General features: G+C 40.8%; 1 protein-coding gene across 3 annotated transcripts; it reads left to right on the top strand.

The window, feature by feature from the left end:
• The first annotated feature begins 1,195 nt into the window (after positions 1-1,195).
• Positions 1,196-14,451, top strand: OTULIN (OTU deubiquitinase with linear linkage specificity). 3 transcript variants are annotated; one of them, XM_058810506.1, is made up of 8 exons: positions 1,196-1,401; positions 2,856-3,185; positions 5,630-5,703; positions 6,527-6,621; positions 7,732-7,875; positions 10,166-10,291; positions 11,324-11,593; positions 12,840-14,451. In XM_058810506.1, exons 1-8 carry the CDS (start codon positions 1,271-1,273, stop codon positions 13,032-13,034), a joined length of 1,365 nt encoding a protein of 454 aa, XP_058666489.1. In that variant the 5' UTR covers positions 1,196-1,270; the 3' UTR covers positions 13,035-14,451. The 3 variants fall into 3 exon arrangements, with proteins under 3 accessions (XP_058666489.1, XP_058666498.1, XP_058666506.1); XM_058810523.1 differs by having other exon boundaries at positions 1,336-1,401; positions 2,860-3,185; XM_058810515.1 differs by lacking the exon at positions 10,166-10,291.
• Positions 14,452-23,221: the final 8,770 nt, after the last annotated feature.

Here is a 23,221-nt window from a genome sequence, read left to right as displayed (position 1 = left end):
TTTTATTTTTCCTTCAAACATTCATGATACTTCCACACATCTCAAAAGATAAAAGAAATAGAAAAGGTTTGTTTACAAAAACATCTATCAGTTTTATACTAAGTTTCATTATGTTGCAAATTAGTTATCATTGCCATTTTAACCTTTTAGACATTCTACTACCTGACCTCCACCTTTAAAATGTTCTCCCAATATTTTTTGATACTCTAAATACGTGTTAAAACGATTTTAACTTCGCTGAAGTTAAAATAGTCTGAACAGTTGGGGCTGTTCAGATTGTATATTTGTAGTAGTTATTTGCCTCCAGTCTCAATATCACTTGTCATACTCAGAGAAAACACATTCTTATGACAGAAATTGCAGAAAGAAGACAAATACTTCATTTCCAGGCCCAATTTCAATGTGAAGACCCCCTCAAATGCCTAAACTGCAGTGGATTTTCCTATCACGGTACAGATTATACTGTACCGAGTTTTGGGGGCGTTCCTTGTTTTGTTGCTGTATTTTGTTTATTTGGGTTATGTTGTTTTCGTTTCTGTTTGTTTTGGCTGGGTTTTTTTGGTTGTTTTTGTTGCGGTGGTGTTTGGTTTTTTTTTTTTAATAATGGGTATGTTTCAGCAGCATGTAATTTTTAAAGGCTTCTCATCTATTCTCCGTGCACGCTTCTCTTCTGCCGCGAGTTTCGTAAGGGTGTATCATTAGAACGTGGTGATGTATCTCTTTGCGCGCAGAAGAGAGACTTCCAGCTTCTGGCAAGCTCCAGACGAGCTGCAAATACACACAAACACACACACATACACACATATATACACGCAAACACACACACGCAAACACATACACACACACACACATACAGAAATGCAAACACAAACGCACACAAACACACGCACAAACACACATGCACAAACACACAAACACACAAACACACGCAGACGCTTTGCATTCTTAGAGCACTTCCTTTTACACGGGCCGTCTGGCAGCGGGAAAACAACTCTTATTTCCACCGTATTTTCTGTTAACGAGAACTTATGGTTGCCTTCCACCTTCGGGCGAGGGGTGCCGGACCACTTTCCCTGTTTCCATTCCCCGGGCGGCGGCTGCGGGCTGAGGGCCCGGCGGTGCCTCCCTTTCCGGGGGCGGGGCAAGGCCGGTGCCGGTTCCGGCGGGGCGGGAGCGGCGGCGGGGCCGACAGGCGCCGGGCGGGCACCCGGGCAGTGCTGGGGCTGGGCTCGGCACTGCCGCTGCCCGCCGTGCCTGGAGCCCCGCCGGCATGAGCGGCGAGCGGCGGCGGCCGGGCCGAGCCCCGCGCCCTCCCCTCGGGCCGGGCACGGCGGCGGCCGCCGGGGCTCGGCGGGACGTGCCGGCTTCGCGGTGCCGGGCGGGACGGAGCGCGGCGGAAAGGTGAGGCCTCCCCGGGCTGCGCACGGGTGGCCGTGCCCTGCGCAGAGGGAGCGGGGACGGGAGAGATCGGGACCTGGAATGCGACTGTGCTTCCAAAGCAGCGCGGGCAGCGGAGTCTGGGGAGGGGATTCTGCCCCTCTGGAGCGCTCTGGTGGGACCCCAGCTGCAGTGCTGCACTCTAGGAACGAGTCCCCAGGAGGGCCACGAAGTTGATTAGGGAGGATGGAATTCCTCTGCTATGAGGAAATGCTGAGACAGTTGGGGCTGTTCAGACTGGGAAAAAGAAGGGTTTGGAGTGATCTAATTGTGGCCTTCCAGTACCTGAAGGGAGCCTCCAAGAAAAATGAGGCGGAACTTTTTACAAGGGCAGGTAGTGACAGGATAAGGGGGAAGGAGTCCAGCTGAAAAAGACGACGTTTGGATTAGATATTAGGAAGAAATTCTGTACTGTCGGAGTGGTGAGGCGCTGGAACAAGGTTGCCGGAGAAGTTGTGAATTCCCATCCTGGGAAGTGTTCAGGCCAGGCTGGATGGGGCTTTGAGCAGCCTGGTCCAGTGCAAGGTGTCCGTGCCCACAGCAGGGGACTTGGGACCCAGTGACCTTTCAAGTCCCTTTCAGCCCCCTCTGTGTTTCTGTGAGCTCTGGTGCTGAGCTCTGTGCTGTGGGACAGCTTGGTACGTGTCAGGGCTCAGGTGCCAAGGGCTGTAATGCCAGTAAGCAAAGGTATTTTTAAGGTAGGAGCCTTTAACATAGATACAGAAATGTGTATGCAGTTTTAAGGTTTATAGAGTGGATATTAAGTTTGTGAGCTCTGAGATGACCAGCGTGGGTAACCACTAATTGTCTAGAACAACAATGTGACAACTGCCAAGCAACCAAAACTTTTAGGCAGGATTATGTGTCAACTTAAGGTAAATATCCCTGAAAATTTACTATATGGGCACATCCTAAACTTTTGGGGAGCTTGATAGAATGGATTGTAGACATCCTGTCTTCATACCTTGATCATATTGGAAGACGCAAATATTGGAAATTTTTGTACTTAGCAATGATCCTGGTGGAGTGGATGTTTCACAGAGCACCAGATGAGTTTGTAAAAACTGTTTTCTTGCAGGACTGAAACTTCTTTCTTTAAAATTTCTGTTAATCCTTGCGGTTTTAGGTGATAATGCACCCCAAGGATAGCAGGTGTTGGGTAGGACACTGTGCAGGTTGTGTCTGAGGAACTGGTACAGCTTAGCCTTCATAAGGAATGATGGTCATGAGAGTGAGTTAGACATTAGCTTGGGTGCTGTCTTATTTCACCAATCTGTTTTGGATTTTATTCCTGGTTTTGAATAATTTATCCTCGGAATTCTCAAAATATAATGTAACTCTTAAAATATTGTAGTTTTCCTGAAACATATGCTTTTGTTCTGAGAGAGAAACTTCATGTATTTTTTCATTCTTCAAAGCCAGGATAATCTTCAAGGATGGGTGACAGAACCAACTGGCATTTCTGCAGGTGCAGAAGAGAAAATAGAGAGTGTTCCCACACAGCTGATGAAGCATAAAAATGAAGTTGGTCTTACTTCTGAGGAACTTGGCTCAGCAAATGCACCTGCAGACCAGACAGAGCAAACTACGTCAGAAATAAGACAAGACTGTGTATACAGAAGTACTGGGAGAGCTGAGAAGACAGATATGATTAAATCTCTTGTGATGGATCAGGATGCATCCAGAAACTGTGAGCTTTATCTGCCTGGGTCTGGTAATCGTTCAGCAGTGGAGTCATCTGAGGAGAGGTAAGGATTAATTTTTAAAAATATATTAACAGTTTTCCTATAGAAAGGGAGGATATTTTCAGTTTATGAAGGTAAATTTATGATTTTTTTTCCTTGGTATCTTTGGTTCAGGAAAATCCCATTAACTAGTTCAATAATTTAATTATTTTCATGAAACTTCTTGCACTATTTTTTTCTTTTGTGCATGCATGTTTTCATTTAATCATTCTTTTCCACTCTTACTTTATTTTCAGTATATTTTTCAAATATTTATCTGAACATTAATGGGGAAAGGCTTTAGTTCCCACAGATTTACCCAACAATTGCTATGCTACAACAGTGTTACGACACACTTTCATCTCTGGAATGAGGGTGCCTGTGCAGATGGATTGCACCTCTTGCCTACCTGGGTTTCAAAACAACTCTCTTGAAATGCAGTACCTTGTTTACTCTGGATGTTCATCTGTCATGTTCTCAGTCTGTGGCTGCCTCTGTTTTGTCAGCTCCCAGAAAAAAGGTGGTTTCATAATATCTGCAGAAGGGACATGACACTGCTTCCTTTACACCAAACTTCCTCTTTCTTGAGTAATCTCACTGCCTTGGTCAGTTGACCACTTCTTTCTGCATCTTGTGCTGAATTTATTCAAGGCTGTATGGCAAAAGAGCAATTTCCCTGTCCTGACACAATTTCCCTCCCCATGGGATCCCTTGTAGCAGCAGGTTTCTTCATGCTTAGAGGGGGAGGTTGGTGCTTTAAATTTTAGATACTGGGCTTATACAGAAGATAAGCTAGGGATTGCTGCTGTCACATACCAGGCTGTGTGTTTTTTTTAATAATGTTTTCAAGGTTGTTAAATATTCTTTCAAGTCTTCACAAACCTTAATGGACTTCAAACTCTACTGAGAAATTAGGCTTTGTCCAGCGTCATAGTGTGACATGAATATGGACTTGAAAAAAATATTTCTATGATGTTTCTTCTCACCAGATAATACTGTGTTTGATACCTACTACATCTACTGTTTCTCTTTTGATTAATGATTATTTAGTGTTGTTAAAAATGAGATTTCTTGCAGCTACTTGAGCACTTGAGTAAAAACTGAACAAGTTTTGTATGACAGCCCAGTAGATGAGTTTCCTGGTATTAACCTACATTGCTTTTAATACTAAAGATTTTTTGTTCTCAAGGGAGATATACACAGATGGTTTGAGTAAGCTGGTTTGGACATAAAGAAAAAGAAATACAGAGCCATCATTTAGTGGTCTGTCCTTTCAAGTTTAATGAAAGTAATCCGGTTACCATCTGGCTACATTAAACTCTTTCTCACAGTCTTCCTAATTGCTTGTCCTCTCTTAGTGATGTAAGATGTGCCTTGATTTCTTCTCAATCTTTTGGAGGCAGGCTGAGATTTGGGGTGTTCTTGAGGAGTAGATTAGAAGCTACTAATAGTAGTGGGCAGTAAGCAATAACCTTGCAGCCTTTTTCTGTTTATGTACTTTCTTTGAAAAACTGACTTCCAATGTAAACCTCTTTTCGTGCTATGCCTAAATGATACTAATATGACTGGTAACACGTTTTTTTTAAAAGTATTTTAATTGTGAAGCTGTGATTATTTTTTAGAAGTTTACTTGCTAGATGTAATTATATGACAAATGCCTTTCAGGAGTGGAATGTGAAATTTGCAGTCAGTTTTTTGGACATTGCATGCACCTTCATTTTCAGCAGTAATGTTCCCATCCAAGCTACAGATGCTGGTCTATGCACTATTCTTGCAGGGCATCATTTCCCCTCTCATGCTCATAACTTGACTTCAGAATGTCATATGTATGCTCAGATGCAGGTTCTTGACAGTGTACCTTGGCCAGAAAGCCCACATTATTTGAGGAAGAAACGTTTCTCTGGATTTCAGCTAGCCTGTAAGCTGCAGTTTGGATCATGGTGGAAATTCTCCTTAGACTTAGTAACATTCAAACTAAATGCAGGTAGCTGGCCACTTTTCATTGTATTCTGTCATGTGTTCTGCTCAGCATGAGGCAGGTTGGTCAGTCCCAGTGGTGTGTAGATACAAAGCCCTCTTAGGCAGTGTTTCCTTAGCTGCATTATTCATATGTGCAGCAAATAGACATGTTGACTTCTTTATTTTGCAGATTTAAACTCTAAAATGTAGAAATACTGTAGAAGGAACTGTAGTACTCATTCAACCACAGAAGAGAAATTCAGGCAATGATTTATTACCAGCCTGGTGACAGATACTGGAGGGGAGCTGTTAAGAGGGTTTTCAAAACTTGTCTCTATTTTTGAGAGCTAATGTTGGTTCTATGAAAATGGGTATGACGGAAAGCAAATTGAGTTGAAAAAAAGGTAGAAAGACTTAAATACTTTCCTGAGTTGTAAAAAGGGGAAGAGGTTGAAAAAGAGAGGAGGATTTGTGCTGATACTTGAGGTATGTGTTGATTTTTATTGCAGTGAGGAGGACATGTACCGTGATGAAGAAGAAATAGAGAGAGAGAAGATACTACTTAGTGAAACAAACTCATCAGGTACAATCAAACTTTGTGTGAAGTTTCAAATACAGTATTGCAACTCACTGTAGCACTGATGTGTGATGTCCTAATACTCTTTCTTCCAGGGACTTCTATGCACAGATGTCTGTGTTCAATGGCTGTTACTTACAGCTGAGTACATTGTACAGTTTGATTCAAAAAAAGACCAATTCTCTGGAAAATTAATTGCTCTTAATATATCATTCCCTTTGTTTCTGTAGTTACTTTATGAGTCAATGTGAATTCTTTGGAAAGCAGTCACATAGTCTCTGTTATGAGTGTTGTGCTTGAAAATTACTCAGTCATAGTCATCATAGCAGCATCTGTTGCTGGCCTGCCTTGATACCCTCAGTACTACCTGCTTTTGGGATGAAGGCTGCTGGGATTCCAAGGCAAAACTGCATCTCTTCTTTCTGGTATTGTTACTGCCTTACTGAGAAAGATCTCTCCTCTTTCTCCCTTATAGTCTAGCTGCTATAAGAAGACGAGAAACTTGTCAATATTTTTCTGCTTGGTAAGAAAATGAAGAGTACTTGAGTAATTTCTCCTCTTGACCAATTAATTTTTGCAGAAGAGAGGAGCAGAGTGTTCCTTGTCTTATTGAACTACATCATAGCTTCACGTGTAATTTTCAGAACAAGCTGATTTTATCCCCTCCCACAGCAGTAATTACTCAGTAGCTACAGGTTGTGCTGCCAGTTTCATTTGGCACTGAAGTTAATTTAAAGTGACAGTGTATTTAGAAATTTGATGTGCTTTCTACCTTTTTCTGTTTTATAATGTTCCGTTGCATGTAATGTTGCATGTTCTGTTTTGACAGAATATAAATTAAGTGTTTCACCTGAAATGGACATCATGGAGTATTGCATGAAGGAATGGAGAGGAAATACACCAGCAGCAAAAAGGATGAGAAAGGTAGCAGTTCTGGTTTTGTTGAATTTTATTAGGTTCTTGGTTTTTGTCTGCTATGTGATTTTTTCTGCAGTCAGTCTTTTAAGACAGGAAATACAGTAGCAGTGTTTTACATTGTGAGGTCTTACGAGTGGTTTACAACTGGCAGATGTGTTTTTAGCAAAGCTACTTGCTGATAATTTAGAGTTTTGATGAATACTGTCCTTTGTTATTGTTTTCAGTTGAAGTTTTATGTTTTGTTTATGGACATAAATTGCTGATTTTGTGGACTGTTGAAGTGCACAGCAGATTACCAAATTTTTGAGTGGAAGGCAGGTAACGGAAAGTGGTGAATTGTATGGGTTTTTAAAAATTTTTCCTGAGATTTTTACCAGTTTTTGAACTAATTTTTTAATAATAATCTTGACCTAGAATGGTAGAAAATAAAGTTGTTTTGTTGCTTGAGAAATTTAGTGCTATGTCTGAGTAAACATAAAGATACCTTACAAAAGTCAAAAACTCCCCATGCCTCCCTGGAGAGATTGCTGTGAGACATATGGACACACAGGACATGGGCCCTTGCCAGGGCAGCTGAGCTGCAGAAGTGCATTTCAGCATCGAGGCTTCTGCTACCACTGAGTGTGGGAACAGCAGGGAGGGAACAAATGTGCTGAGGCAAGTGTCAGGATATTTCAGTGTAAACACAAACTTGCCCTGAGGCAGAAACAAACTACATGTGCCATGTTTGGGTAAGTGGCACCAAATAGTGCTCAAATTTCTTTTAAGCATCATGTGTAGTCTTGTGTGTGTAGGATGGATATTTTTTGGAAATCCAGATGAGTTAGCTACCCATATTTCAATGATGTTTATGTCATAAAGCAAATACCTCAAACAGTTATCTATTAGATTTCTTCAGTTTCTTGTTGTTTTTCAGCAAAACTTAAATTTTTTTCCAGAGTATAATTTGTGACACAAAAACATTTGAACTTCCAAAAGGGGTAGTGCATCAAGCTTTTTTTTTAAGTAGCATTGGTATTTGGATGATACTATTCCAATACCTCTTATGTTAACAGTGTGTGACCTTAAAATGTTTTATGAATGATTTCATGTTCTTTGGATTTTGTGTTTTTATAGGGATATGAAGCAGTTGCCCAGAAGTTTGCATCTATAAGGAGAATACGAGGTGATAACTATTGTGCTTTCAGAGCAACTCTTTTCCAGATATTAAGCCAAGCTACCCAGTTACCAAGGTGGCTGCAGAGTGAGGATTTTACTATGGTATGTGTCAACTGATCTCACAATAGACTAATATTGGGTCTAACTTATTATGATCTCATTTCTCTGTTATATAATGTCTATGCTCACTTTCCAATATCCCCTGAACTGAGAAGTTGTAATGTTCAAGATTATTGTTTATGCACAGTCATTCTTTCAACTTGAAATTGAGTCCAGGTGCCCTTGGTTTCCAGTTTATAAAGGATATAAATGATACTGCAGTGCTTACTGGAATGTCACTGTCACTTGTCTGTCCTAATCTTGCTCTCTTGGTTTCTTCTTACTGCCTATAATGTGGCAGAAAGAGATTTTCCACAAGACAGCTTGCAATAACAAAAAATACAAACAATTTATTCTAACATTTGCAAAACCCCCAGCTTTTCAAAATTATAATATCTATTCTTGTGTGCCATATATGGTTTCTCTAGAAAGTGGAATAACAAATTGGATGCTGTAGACTTTGCAGAATGTGTGTAATTACCTGTGTCTTAAATGTTGTTTAAAATAAGCATAAGAGCAATTGCAACCTGACCCGAGGAACAGTTTTTATGGAGCACTGATGTATGAGAAGGGCAAGGTATTCCCCTACAAGCAGAAGAAGAATATTCCAGAAATATTCTTGTGTCAACAAAGTCTATTTGAAGATATTAGTGAACATGGAAAAAACATGTGAGAAGCTGCCTATTCAGAAGTGAGCCACTTGAGAAGAGCAAGGTTCCAGTTGTCAGGGTGCTGCTGGGAATGGAAATGGTGAATTTCTGATGCAGGCCCTGTGTGTAGGGTAGCAGTCCAAGTAGAATCACACTGCCCTTACTACCTTTTTGCATCACTTTAGAGGACCACTGAAAAGTTCTCATTCTGGCCACTCTAATTTTTAAGTAAACATTTTGTCATTGTATTTTTTGTAATTACTGATGAAAATAGTTCTGTGAGGTGTTTTTACAGCAAGTACATTGCAAAATGGTTTCCTTTTTGTAAAAAAACACATTCTTTCAGCTCTCAACCATTTCCATGTTATCAGACTAAAGAATATAGTTTCCCAATGATCCTTTAAAGAGCAAACTTTTTAAAAATTGTGTACTTTGAAGTTTTTAATGATGTTCATCTTTTTTTTTGCTACTGATTCATAGAGGAAAATGTCATATGATAATTAGCATATTTTTAAAAAGGGTGTATACCTACAAAACAAACTAAAATGATAAATTGTTATGCATCAAAGCAGAAGGCACATAAGAGAAATGTGTATACTGACAGCTGGCAGTACAAATAAAACAGGGGTTTTTTTTTGTTTTTTTTTTTCTTGTTTTTAATTTAAAATGGTGATTACATGCACATTTGTAGTTGTAGAAGTTACTGGCATATAATTTTGGATTGTTTCATTCTATGTGCACAGGATGCTAGGCTGGGGTGGGAGAAGATCTGTGCCTCTCTGACACAGACTTGGTTGCCACTAAGGAGAACACATTACTAGTTTGGAGTCCTAATAAAATGAAAATGGGCTGGTGGTGGCTGATGGCATAAGTGCTGCTCTAGCCAAGTATTTTCTCCATTGTAAGACCCAAGTTGCTCTTACAGTTTTAGCAGTAAAATGAGTTAATAGATGAAGGTACAAAACTGGTTGTGCAACTGCTAGAGTGTCCTTCAAGGGAGGTGTAAAAGCTCTGAACTGAGCAGGTGTAGCACTTGAGCAGTAAAAGAGGCAGTTCTGAGGCTAAAACATGATCTGATGCATCAGCAAATTCCCAAGTTGTTTGCTTCTTTAATAAAAAACCTGTCCTAGAGTGTTTGGATCATGCTCCTTGAAAAGGAAACAGATTTTTTTTGGTGTGTTCTGGACAAAGTAGTTTGTGTGTGGTCTGCCAAGACTTCAGGACGATCTGATGAATGTAATTTTCTCTTCTATTAGTTCAGGAACACTTTCAAACAAAGTCACTGTCATCTATCTGCTGTTGGAGGAGTGTTTTAATTTAAAAAAAGCAAAAACCTCAAAACAAAATAAAAAAAAAAACAAACAAAAGAGAAGGCATGAGTAACTTGGTGGGTAATTTTTTCAATGCTTATGCGTTAGATCTGGAAATAGTAATAGACCGCAGTATTCTTACTGTTACCCAGCAAATATTATAAATAGCCACTTGTGCTTGGTTGTGGTGATCTTACTATGATATCTGTTCAGAAGGCTATTTGAGGTATTGTTTTAAGGTGAAAACTGTTAATAAAAATAAAATATGCAGGTTGGTGGCATTTCCTCTCCAGACTTTTAGCTTAAGCTGCCTTTTCTTCTCTCAACTTCCAGCTTCCTGAAAACTTGCTGAGCAAGTATGACTGGATCAAGCAGTGGCAGCTCAGACAGAAACCTGGCAAGAGGATGGGAGAAATAAGGGATGAAATAAAAGAGTATTTAATACTTCTAAGGCAAAAGGTTGGAAAAGTATTTGTATATTCTTTGGTCACTTGCAAATAAGAAAAGTGAAAAAGATTTTTGAATGTGGAGAATTTAACATAAGTATGCTTTCATTAGTGAAAGTCCCTATTCTGTATGTGTACTGCAAAAAAGTCAAGTGAAGAATGTCTGTTCAGATATGTGAGAGGCATCTGGTCTTTTACTACTTGCAGTAGCCTGATGCTGGAATTAATTTGCTAGCAGCTCTGCAGAAAACTATTAATTAGACAGATTTCAGTGAAAAAATTAATATAACAGAGTAGCTTTCTGCCTCTATAATTTCTTGTATTTATTTGAAGGAATGATGTAAACTGCAGACAAATCTTTTGCTATCTGGATGAGATTAAGGAAAGAAAAACACAACAACTCTGAAGTAATTTCAAAGGAGTAGTTTTTGTAGTTTCCTTTTTATACATTTATTTCAGGTCATAGGAACATGATTGTCCCTTAAATGTTCATACTGTATTACCTAGCCCCATGCTTTCTCCCTCTTGGAACTCTGGAACCTATTAAAAAACTCTTCAGTTGTTCCTGTCTTACTGTGAATGCAAATTCTCTTTATGAAGGCTTTTAAGAGTATTTGGAATACTGCATTCAGCAGTTTGAGGGTTGGAATGAAATATGCATTTTGAGTAACAGAAATGTAAAAAATATGAAGTATATAGGCTTTATGGCACAGGAAGCAAAAAGGTTATTTATTACCTTAATGTGTATTGTCCCACAATAGTATTTGTTCTGCCACCTTGCAGCAATTTGTAGCATCCCTTCCTTTTGCTTTGCTTATGGATCAATTTAAGCAAAATCAGACTAAGTCAGCCTGACCTTGTTTGGGGTACAGTTGTGGAAATATTCTTGATTGTTTTTCAAAAGGCACAAAGCCCTTCATAAGTTAAATTCTGAGTGCCTGTCGGAGCATCTGACAACTCACAAGTGACTTTTTGCAGCTCTGGCATGGTGATGGCTGTTGGTTTGTGTTGTGTTGTGTCTAATGGTTTGTTGGTTTTTTTTTAGTGGAAGAATATAAGTGAAATAAAGGGTCCTCTTGAGAAACAAGAAGCTTGTGATAAATTGTTTAAGAATGAAGAGGAGGAGTACAGTCTTTATGAAGCGCTGAAATTTTTGATGCTTAACACTGCCATTGAATTATACAATGCTGATAAAAGTGGAAGGAGAGTTCCTGTCTTCTCCTGGCTCCTGTTTGCACGGGATACATCCAGCAACCCTTGTCAGTTAATGCAGAATCACTTGAATCATATTGGTCACAGCGGAGGCCTTGAACAAGTAAGGAGAGGTTGTTCTTTAAAGTGTTATTTTCCTGTTTAGGAGTTTTCAGTTTCAAGTGGTTTAAGAAATGTCTCAGGTTTTGTTGGGCTGACTGAAGCATCTGGTCTTTTGTTGGGAAGAATATGTTAGAACTGCTTGCTTATAATGAGAGTCTGTAAAGGCCCTCCTTTGAAACACCACGTTTTGTCTGGGGGCTGGCAGGTAGCATTCTTTGGAAACAGGGTTTGCTATTAATAGAACACTTGTATAGATCTCTTTAGTTTTTTGCTTTTTAAAAAATACCACAATAAAAGCTAATAGTCAAATTATGAAGACCAAGTGTAGCACATACACAGGTGAATTCTGATAAGCTAATGGAAGTTACTGTTTTATACAGGGCATAAATGGTACACATATTACAAAAAATAGGAGTTGAATAGATTGAAAGGTTTTGGAAACATCCATTAAAAAAATCCCATTGAATTCATTACAAGTGGGAGACTGCAATGAAGTTCACAACTTAATTGTAGATACTAGAAACATGGAAGTATTATGTTTTGGTTTTGTTTCTTATCTTAAAAATCTGACAACTGCAGTATAGATAAGACAGTTTGCTGTTTCTATGAAAATAGGTGATTCATTGGTGACTTTTTTTGCTGCTCAGTTTACGTTAAGAAGTTATGTTACCAGTTTTTTGTGCTGACTATTTGTTTATTTCAGTAAGATTCTTTGTAAATTGTAATGTAGAACAGGATGTTCTTGTCACTGTAGTAGATGAAGTAGAAGCTTTTCACAGCTTCTTTTTCTGAATTTCTTCTCCTGTCAATGGGCTTTCTAAGGGCTTTCCATTTACTTTTATTTGGCTGGAAAGTTCAAAGTACCCTGTAAGAGTGAAAGGATCATTGTCTGAAACCCGCTTTTGTCTGGTTTTAAGTGACTTAACAGGATGAACACTGATGCAAGAGAATGTCTTTTCTACCTGCTTGCAGCAATAGGACACTGTGTAAAGCAGTTTTTCTTTAGGGTGATTTTACTACTGTGCCATTGTGGATTTGAGGACTTTGTTGTTAAATGCATGGTGTCATAGAGGGGGATAATGGAGATGAGAGAATGAATGAGAGATGCTCATGTATACGACTTCTCACTTCACAGTTTTTGTCTTTGAAAAATTACATCTGATAGGTATTAGTTTATTATTTTTATGAGGAAAATCTTTCAGGAGGCATGTTGAATTTTACACCAATCTTTGCTGTTTCCAATGTAGGTGGAGATGTTTCTCCTTGCTTATGCCCTGCAGTACACCATCCAAGTGTACCGCCTCTATAAGCACAGCACCGATGAGTTCATCACACTTTACCCCAATGACCCGGAGGAGGACTGGCCTGTGGTGACTCTCATAACAGAAGATGACAGACACTATAATATTCCAGTCAGAATGTGCCAAGAGACAATGCTGTGAACAGGTGATTGTTTGGCAGACAAACCTGTGCTGCTTCTGGAGGTTTCCCATGCTACTTTGAAACAGGACAATGACAAAATCCATGTGATTAAATCAATAACTTGAAATCTGTGTTTTGGAAGTTGACATCTGAAATAAAGTATCAAATAGGTACTATCTTAAATAGTAAAGGTTTTGCAAGCATGGCTTTCTTTTCCATCAAAAAGAAATGGAAGCTTCTGCAGTCCTTTTTTCTTGAACGACTTACTCTGAATAGAATTGCCAAAATGATAGATTTATCCATTTTATTTCTTTCATGAGGCTCTGTGGTAAGACATGAGCTAACTTTTTGCTCCCCAAAATAATGACAATTGAAATTTCTGGGAAAGTAAGGTGGCAGTGTCTTGACAGATCTTTGTAATAGTGCTTAGAAGCCATTTATACAAAATTGGGTCTCGGGAAGTAATACAATTCTTTTGCAGTTGGAATTTAATGCCTGCCATGGTTTATGCTATAAGAGAGATGTTACTTAAGTTTTCTAATGCTTTGGGTTGTTTTTTCCTACATAAGTGTCTCTTATTTAGGTGTCTGTTACACTGAAAATGCTCTTCCCCTTTCAGCCCATGGAGAGGAACATGGCAAATGTGATAAGGGAGTATAAAAGTTGTTTGATAGTTGGTCACAAAGTCAGAGAGTACAGAGAATTCCCACTTCAGTTATGACAGAAGGTGATAGAAGGGAGCCACATGTCTGTTCACTTCCATGTCTGTTCGTGTTATTGTTCCTGTACTGTTAATCCTCTCAGGCAGCTGCTCTAGAGAACATGAGGATTTTAATTTGTCCAGGGAGTTCAGTAGATGGAAATAAACTTTTGGTGCAGCTTATTCCTCCCAAGAGTGGAGATATCAGAGGTTCTGTTTCTGCTTAGTTATTCATTTTGCTTTAAAACTGAAAGAATACAGAATGTATCAGATGCTGGGGAGTGCTGACAAACCTTTAAAAATAATTAAATAATGAAGCATTCAGCTTTTAGGTTCAAGTAGAAGTATGTCCTACAGATGACTTTTGGAACAAGAGAGTGAAAGCTGATTTAACCAAAATGCTGGTCATACGCACGTCACTTAGAATGCCTTCATTTGTAAATGGGGTAAGGTTATAAAAACTTCTCATTTGAATATTTTGGACAAAGTGACGTGCAAAATTCTTCTGTTCTAATTGAAATTAATTTGTTAACTATTATTGTGGAAGGTAATATACACAATGAAAATGTTTTCTAAAAGTTCTGTTCTAAGAAAAGTTCTAGAATGTGTTTTAAACACATTAATGAGGCCTATCATGTACTCTGTTATATATGTCATGTTTTCGTTGCCTTCTAAATCCATTTGTTTGTTACTGAAAATTTCTGGGAGCTACAAGGGAATAAAAAACTTAAATTCATCTGGCAGCATTTTGTTGCTTGTTTTATGGCCTATACTTTAAATTTTTAATGTCTCAATTTTTGTAATCCACATTGAAGTTAGTTTGTTCATGAAAGGTGTGAAGTATAGTAACCTGTGTAAAAGTAATTATTGGCTGCTTGCACACAGGCAGCAAAACCAAGTAATTCCCTGAATTGATGTTATCCAAGAAAAGCTGAAGAGGAGGAAAAATAAATTAACTTTTGCAACTCATAACTCTGACAGAAAAGTTGTAGTTATGAGTTAATTAGCTGAAATTTTGGAATTGTGATATATATTCTTGAGATTTAACACCTCTTTGAAAAGATATTGTCACATGTGTAGAGTAGTGGTTATGAATGCATAACAAAAACCTCGAAAGCAGAGGCTTTTTAGGGCCTGAGTTTGTAGCCATTATTAGGGCTGGAAGCAATTCACATAGATTACTGAATTCACATAATTGGCTTGTGTCTTGAACTGGAAACGTGGGACTGGGCAAGAGATGCTTAAATCATATGTGGTTTTTGCTAAAAACTCCCGCCTACACCAAGCTTATATTTTGCCTTTATCCTGTTTCCTAGTAAGTTATAAAGTGTGCCTGATGCTGGAGCAGGCAATCTATCCAAGCTGAGGCTGGGTGAGGCTCAGAGAAGCCTCAGGTTGGTGTCCTGTGGGAGCTCCCCAAGACCTGGTGTGTTTGGTTCAGGACTGTGCCTTTATTCAGACAGCTGAGCCCAAGCTTGGCCATCTCTTGCAAAGTGCATTTCTGTGTGACAGTGACAGCCCTCTTGTCCAGAGCCAGTGAAGGAGGCTGGAGAGCAGTGTGGGAGCTCCTGTCTCACCTGGATGGCAGATGTGGTCAGGGAACCGTGTAGATGTGAAGGAAGTGGGGAGAGGGAGCTCTTGCACCGTGTATGGAGTGCAGGGCTCAACTTGGCATCTTGTGTCCCTGGTGTATAAATAGTGTTGGTTGTGCAGCTCCTGCATCTTGTTTTCTTCTGGACATAATTGCCATTTGTTTTCCCACTATGCTAGCTGGCAGGACAGGATCAAGAATGTCTGAAGGTGGCCAAATGTTCTTCATGAATGCTCCCTTTTTTGCTTAATGCTGGAAGATGACAGGAGCCGTGTTCTCAAGCTGGCTGCAATGAATATTTGTGCTATGACATCGACTAATGTGCTCCAAGCCAGACACATTCAAAGAATATGTCAATTTATGAATTTCTTGAGGAGAACTTCAGGCTCTCAGAAATGGAAAAGAAATGTTATTAATTCCACAGAGCTGAAAGTGAAGCGTCACATTCAGCATGGTAGAAACCTCCCAAAGAAGGCTTCTCTCTAGTCCCCTTTCCCAAGAGCACTCATTTCTGCCTGGGTGCTGATGAAATTCTGGAGTTGCTGTTCACAACTCCAGTGTCAGTCAGTGGGATGGCAGAAATGCTACCCTGAAATGTACTGAGCCATTGAAAAACTGGTCAGTACTGACTAAAGATTGGTTTATCAGGGCTGTTGGGAGGATACTTTGGTGTGCTGAGGAAGGAGGGGCACACTGAATGTGATCACCAGGTGTCTCCTCTACGGGACAGTTTGCCCAATTTGCCCCTTCTTGGAATTGTGGGGTTTGGGGTGGTGTTTTTAGACATCTGCCTACAAGGTCTTTGACAGTATACATTTCCTTTGGGCTGTTGCAGCAGTCAGTGCTGCAGGGGCTGTAGTAGGTGGCCTCTACATGTGCTCTTCAGTGTCAGGCCTTCAGTTTGGAAAACCAATTTTTTTAAATTGAAAAGAACCCAAACCTTCATCTTATATGGGCTGAACACAGTGGGTACTTTCCTCTCTCCCCATCTCTCTTACCTTTCTAGAATCAAATACTTCTGCAACCGCTTGTGGCTTCCTGGGGTGGGACAGAATTCAGACACTGCCCTGTTACGTAATCTAAGATGTATGGTGCCCTTGTGTCTCATACATCTTAGATTAAAAAAAAAAAAAAAAAAAAAAAAAGACAAAGAAAAAGGGAAAAAAAGAAAAAATAAGAAAAATGAAACAAGTGCCCTTGTCTTAGGGCGTTTCACAGACGTTTCCCTGCAGATGTTCGCCTCTGGCCCGCAGCTGCCCCGGCCCGCAGTTTGGGTTTTGCAGGGGAGCCCAGGAGTCCTCACCCGGTCCCGCACCGCCGCATGGCTCCCCTGCCGGTCTGTCACCAGGTGTCCCTGCAGGCCAGGGGACAGCCCAGCTGGTGGCACCCGCAGCCCTTCCTTCGCTGTAGTGCTCCCGCAAATGCAGAGCGCGGGGCCGATACACAAACACCGACCGTGCTGAGGAAATACGGTGTGACCAAAATGCTTTGCCTTGTGACCTAGTGATCTACTGATCTTTGCCTTGGGATCCAGTGATCTCAAAAGACCCGGGTTTAGCAGCATCAGCTTGAGAGACTTGCATGACGGGATGTGTAAGTTAAAGTTCTTAGTGCATAGATAGGTGATAGACATTTTGAAGACGTGGAACACTGTGAAATGAAGTGATAAGAAACTTGAGATTTTTCGTGCCTTTATATTTTTAGCTTTCTGAATATCAAGTAGTTCATCTGTTTTACACCTAGAATAAGAATCTGCTAGTAGGAGTTGAAATTTGTAGCAAGCCCTCTCTTTGGCTGCTGGGTATCTGGTTTTTTTAATGCATTCATCCAAACCTTCCTGTGATGTACTGAGGCATGTGAGTCTTCACAGTCAGAATCACTCTGTGAAAGTGAATCCTGGGCAGTGGTTCTGGGATAACCTACTCCTGCTTCACAAACATGAGGCTTCATAGTGTCAAAAAAAATGTATGGTGAGAAATGGTGGGTTGGATTCTCACATTATCCAAGAGTGAATTAAAAACTTTTAAGATGTAGAAACCTGTTAGTTTCCAACTGCAGTTGAAGGTGCACAAAGCATAACTTATTTTTACTGTCCTTATTATAAAGGGGAAAAAAACCAGTTGTAGCTGAGATACTTACAAAGATTTAAAGTACCTTGAAAAACAGAATATTATTGCCTGTACTGCTGTTAATGAGATGATAATTATTTCTAGGTGAAAGACATACTCAGTGTAAAACTGAATAGGCTATATTTGGAGATGGACTATTACTGTTGTCATTACTGTTTATGCCTTCTGCATCACAAGATTTTTTTTGCTTTTGTATAAAGGGTAAGAGAAATAATAAATTGCATTGAGCAAGGAGAATGTACAGGATGAGGCATAAACCTGCAAAATGTGTCCATTTCACTCAAATTCTTTCAAGGGCCTCTACTTTGAATATTATTTTTTTCAGTATTTCATAACATTTTGGCCTTTGTTTTATACAGAAGACCTGGTGTTTTGCTCAAGGAGTGGTTCTGCAGAGCTGAAAGTAAGAGCTTGGGTGAGACCCTGCTTCTTGCCCCTCCTAGGCAGGTTCATCTCTTGCTGCCAGGTTCATCTCAGCTTCTGTGCCAGTGAACTGCATCATGAGTGCACTTGCATTCTGGAGGATTGTATTCCTTTCAGGAAGCCAGCAAGCAGCAGTCTAGAGCAGTTGCTGTTCTCTCACCTGAGCATGTCTTGAGTTCATATTCAAAAGGGAGACAGAAGAGCCAATAAAATTTCTTCTCAGGGGTCATTGTTGAGCTGCTTGGTTAATTGGGTTGAAAACATAGAGAAAAGGGAGGCTTTACAACTAAACCAAATTTCACCAAATTTCTCTGAGTTAATATGTGATGGTGTTTGCAGGGGTCTTAGGATGAGGGAAGAGACAAGAATGTTGACTCCATGCTTCAGAAGACTTGATTTATTATTTTATGATATATGTTATATTAAAACTATACTAAAAGAATAGAAGAAAATATTTCATCAGAAGGCTAGCTAAGAATAGAAAAAGAATGATTAAAAAAGGCTTGTGACTGACTGAGACAGTCTGGACAGCTGGACTGTGATTGGCCATTAATTAGGAACAACCACATGAGACCAGTCACAGATGCACCTGTTGCATCCCACACCAGCAGATAACCATTGTTTACATTTTGTTTCTGAGGCCTCTCAGCTTCTCAGGAGAAAAAGTCCTAAGGAAAGGATTTTTCAGAAAATATCATGGCTACATTAACAGTTTATTTCCCTTGTTTAAATAGCACTTGCACGGTGGTAGGACAAGCTGTCTCCTGTGAGCCTCAGACTCTCATCTTCCATTCAGGCTCCCTAAGATCCTCCCAGGCAAACACCCACTCAGAGCATCACTGGCCTCCTGCACCTCCTGCAGATATTACCCCAGGGGATGGCACATGACTCTTGTGTACTAGCTTTTAGTATCTAATATTAAACATTGCTTTTAGACAGCCAAGTTCTTCCACAGAGTTCATTTATAGAGGAGCCCTCTTTAGAGCTCCCTTTGCTCAGATGTTCTGGATTTTGTCTCATCAAACATATATTGCAAACATAAAACCTCTTTTAATTACACAAAATAGTGCATCTAGAAGATATTAAAAAAAAGGGAAAAGGAAAAATGAACTGGAGCAGTGCTTAGGGATGTTTAAAGCAAATCTGTGATAGCTTCAATAATTACCTTGTTTGTAAGGCATGAGGTATGAAAGGTCCAGGTATCATATAATCCCCCAACACCCCATCCCATGGATGCTCATTCTGGTGTGTCTGCCTTCCCAGAAATATGTTGTTTTCCATAACAACAGCATGTAAAATTCAAAGGAAACAAGGGTGTGAAGTTTCCTTTGAGGAGGAAGAAGAGAAGGTGTTGCACTGCTGGGACTGTCATCATCGGTGGGGCTTGGCACCAAGACCTCTGGTTCTTTAAAGAAATGCTGCACTGGAGGATGTGGGAATTTACCACAGGTGGCAGGTGGGCTCAGCACAGAGCAATCCATTCTGGCTGTAAGTTTGGGAGCACTGGTTCCAGCTGCCAGGAAAATGTCTGCTCACGAGACACAGTTTTTATGTCACCTAGAGGGAGGAGGCCCATTTCTCACAGCTGCAGGACAGCCAGTGTAGAGAGTTGATAACTGCTGCTTGGCTTTCTCCTGGGTTGTCAAGCAGCACTCAGGCTCTGGTTTTCCTCCCTGTGGCTCTCCATGCACATTGCAGGGACTGGGAGAGTGTTTGCTGTGGTCATCCAACACATCCTCATTCAGAAGTGTCACTTACAGGCAATGGTGAGGCTTCTGCTCCCTTAGTGCCACACCTCTGTTAGTGTCAGCACTTCACCTGTCTGTGGTAAGAAGCCTTTTCCTCGGCAGGGTAGGTCTTCCCCCAGCAGCATAGATGCTGTAGATCTACGGCAGAGCTGCATTCTGCTACCTTGTCACTGATTTTTGAACACAAAAGTAAATGCTGTGCAGAACCATCCACAAGTGGGAGGGTTTGTCTGGAGTTGGGCACTTTCTCATCTGAGGTCTGTGCAGGCACTTGGGGGGAACAAAATTGACTATATTTCAATATACATCGTTAATGGAAGAGCTAATTGTCATCATTACTGATGGAGGTCAGAGGAGGGGCTGCTGATGGGTGTGAGGGAGAGGAGACTTTCAAGACTACAAGCTAAGAAGATGAAGCAATAATGTTATTTGCTCTCATACTGCGTGTTTTACTTTTTCCCTGCTTCAGGCCCTAGCTTTCTTGGGAAGAGTGAAATAAAGCCTACAAAGTCCCTGAAAGAGAAAGCTTCGTTTGAGAAAGGTCAGACTGGCCACCATGTGACTCTGTGTGTGCTATTTGGCCCTGCTCAGTCTGCTCAAGAGGAAGCAGTACGGCAGCAATTCTCAAACCTGTTCCAAACAGGCTCTGGCTTTCCGAGCCATGGGATGCTTGCTCCCTTGGCCTGGCCTCATGAGCAGCACAAGGGCACTATCTTTTCCTGAGCCCTACCCAAGCTCCCTTTTCTTTTTCTATTTATTTTTTAGCATGGCCTCCTGCAGGGGCAGTGCTGCGGGCAGGGAGAGCTCGGGAAGGTCAGGGACCGCTCTGTGTGAGGGACAGCTGTGCCAGCAGCCAGCGAGCCGTGCCTGGGAGTGGGGCAGAGACTGATCTTGCTGGGGTCGGTACCCTGATTGTGTCCTCTGCTCTGCTCAGCCCTCCTGGGATCAGACAGGAACGTGACTAGACATAGGCAATCCTCTCTGCAGGCATGGCTGGAGAGCGGGAAGGGGGAGCTGGACACGGTGAGAGCCAGCTCAGGGCCCTCTGAATGTCCCCTGGACAGCCCTGCACCGAGGTCCGGGAGAAACAGAGCTGTTTCCCAGCCCTTCACAGATGCCAGGGGCATGAGAGGGTGGTCATGGAGCCCCTAAGGGAGGAGACAGGAAGAAACAGGCAGGAACTGAAGGGCCAACAAGGTGCAGGAAACCCTAAGGCTGGATCTCTGCTGTGGGCCAGTGTGAGGAGAGCTGAGGCACCAGGATCCCAGGGATTCTTACCATGGTACCTCTCCAAGACCATTTTAAAACCAGTGGCTGCTCAAGTGTTAAAACACTAAAAGCCAGTATTCTCACTGGCTCTGAGTGGCTCACATTTGGTGATTTGGGAACACTTAAGGAATGTGATCAAAATAAATAAACATTTTTGATTAAGAATGCTTTTGCAACTTCATAAGGATAGCTTTGGTGACCAGCCAAATGGTCACCAAATGAATCTTCTCCTGACACTTGAGTTTGCCTTGGCCTGATGAGAATAATGCTCTTCCTTTAAATACTAAGTGTCTGTTTAACAGGAATGACAAAAGTATTTGATTTGGTATGGAAAAAATATTCTGACCATGGTATTTCCATATCAATGACACTTGGAGGTTTTGTAGAAATAAAGAGCTTTTCTTGCATCATTTTATGGATACCTTTGGATTTCATGAACTTCAAGTTAAGACCTTGCAGTTGGCAGCATCATGCTTGTAATTCAAAACCAATTTGAGTGTTGGATTAATTTCTCACCAGGAGGTACATTTTTCTTGTTCCAAATGAGAAGAGCATTTTAAACCATGTCAGATGATCAGATTTAATAAAACAGAAGAAATCAGAATCATGAATCATATGCAAACTGTTAGAACTTTAATTAAAGTAATTAGAATATGAAAGCTATCAGACAATATTGGAGCACAGATCCCCCTCAAAGAAAGCATGGATCGTTCTTTTTAACAATGCAAAAACGTACATCTATGTTAAATACATAAACAGCACTCAATTTTAATGCAACATATACTTTTATACTTCTGACCTTAGCAGTCATTTTAAAAATGTACAAAGTTATCACCTTCATTTTTGTTTAAAGAAACCCCACATGTTTAAAGCAAAGCAGAACAGTCATTAAAAAAACATACCAGCAGCTTTAGCATGTGTACAAATTACAGAAAGCAACATTTATTTTGAGATAAACTAACTGGAATTCTACAAGTATGATAGAAAATGATGCATGAGGTAACATTTCATTTAAAATCTAGGATCCCTGTACTGTAGTTCCAAACAGTGCTCTGGCTTGACAGCTACAGTCCTTGCAAAATTGACTTGTTTAAGTAGTCGAGGATGGCTATTAGGCACACTGCTTTCATAAAGACAGCTTTATCCTAAGAAAGAATCTGATGTTGATGCTGAAAGATATTCTAAAAGAAATTAAAACCCACTGATACCTCTCAGGTGAAAGATGTATTTGCCTAGTTCTCAGATTTACCTTCAAATTATAGGAACAAACTGAAAAATGAGGCCTTTTCTCTACAGAAGTGTGTTGATAGAGAACTGACCCTAATCTCAGAGCAACTTTGGCCAAGTGTGGCTGGCTACTGCTTTTGCCTCTTTCAGCACTGTTAGCCTGCTGAAAACAGAACAAGATGTTGTCCTGCAGAATAATCCATGGTCAGAGGGCCAGGCTGGGAAGAGATGAGGCTCCCAAACGTCCTTTCCCCTCTTCCCTGAGCAAGAGTCTTTAGATTTTGGGTTGCCTTTTTTTAGGATACTGCTTCCAGACACTACTTCTCACTCTCAATTCCAAAAGTATTTCTATAAAACTAAAAACAAGTCAATTTTAGAGAACCCAAAGGCACAATTAGAACATGCAAAGATGAATTCAGTATTTTTAGGCATTTCTGTGACACTGTTCCCTGTAGTACCCAAGCATCTTTCACCAGCATTAGTGAATGTTATCCTTATAGCATCCCTCTGAGCTTGGAGAACCCTCTGTGCTTGTAGTATCATGTTACAAGTGGTGCAGTCTGACCTTGCATGATGTGGCCTCTGAGCTATCTTTGCTCAGAAACTGCCTCAGAACTGAGACTTCCTGGGAGTTACCCAGGGAGCTACATGGTTTGGTTCTCCTCCATGATGGCTTCCTGCTGGGAAGAGAAAACAGTTCTTGGCTGCTGCTTTAGGTTCTGCTCAACACGGGTAGTTTCCTTCCAGACTGACCTTGTGGCTGGCCCTGCTCAAGGGTGCAAAGTTGGAGAGAGGGCTGTGTGGCACTGGCTGTGTGGCACTGGCTTCTCCACTGCAAAAGGTGCAGCGAAGTTTGGTCTCTGCTGAGCTCCTAGCGCTACGAAGTTTGTGTTTCTCTAGTCACTGGGATCTACTAAGATGCCCAGTAACCTTCAAATGCCAGAGAAGCTTTCACTAAAGATGACAAATGAAGGGCTTCTTGCTCTCTTTGCCCTCCACTATGGTCCCTGCAGGGTAACACAGTGCAGGGTGCTTGCAAAAGACACTTCAGCTCTTTCATTTGCAGCCACCAGTCCGTCTGTCCGCATGCACACACTCGGTCCTCTGCACTCACATGTGC

The sequence above is a fragment of the Ammospiza caudacuta genome, chromosome 1, assembly GCF_027887145.1.
Source record: "Ammospiza caudacuta isolate bAmmCau1 chromosome 1, bAmmCau1.pri, whole genome shotgun sequence".
Classification (NCBI taxonomy): domain Eukaryota; kingdom Metazoa; phylum Chordata; class Aves; order Passeriformes; family Passerellidae; genus Ammospiza; species Ammospiza caudacuta.
Note: the sequence above shows the minus strand (reverse complement) of the source record. Positions and strands in the feature narration are given on the sequence as shown.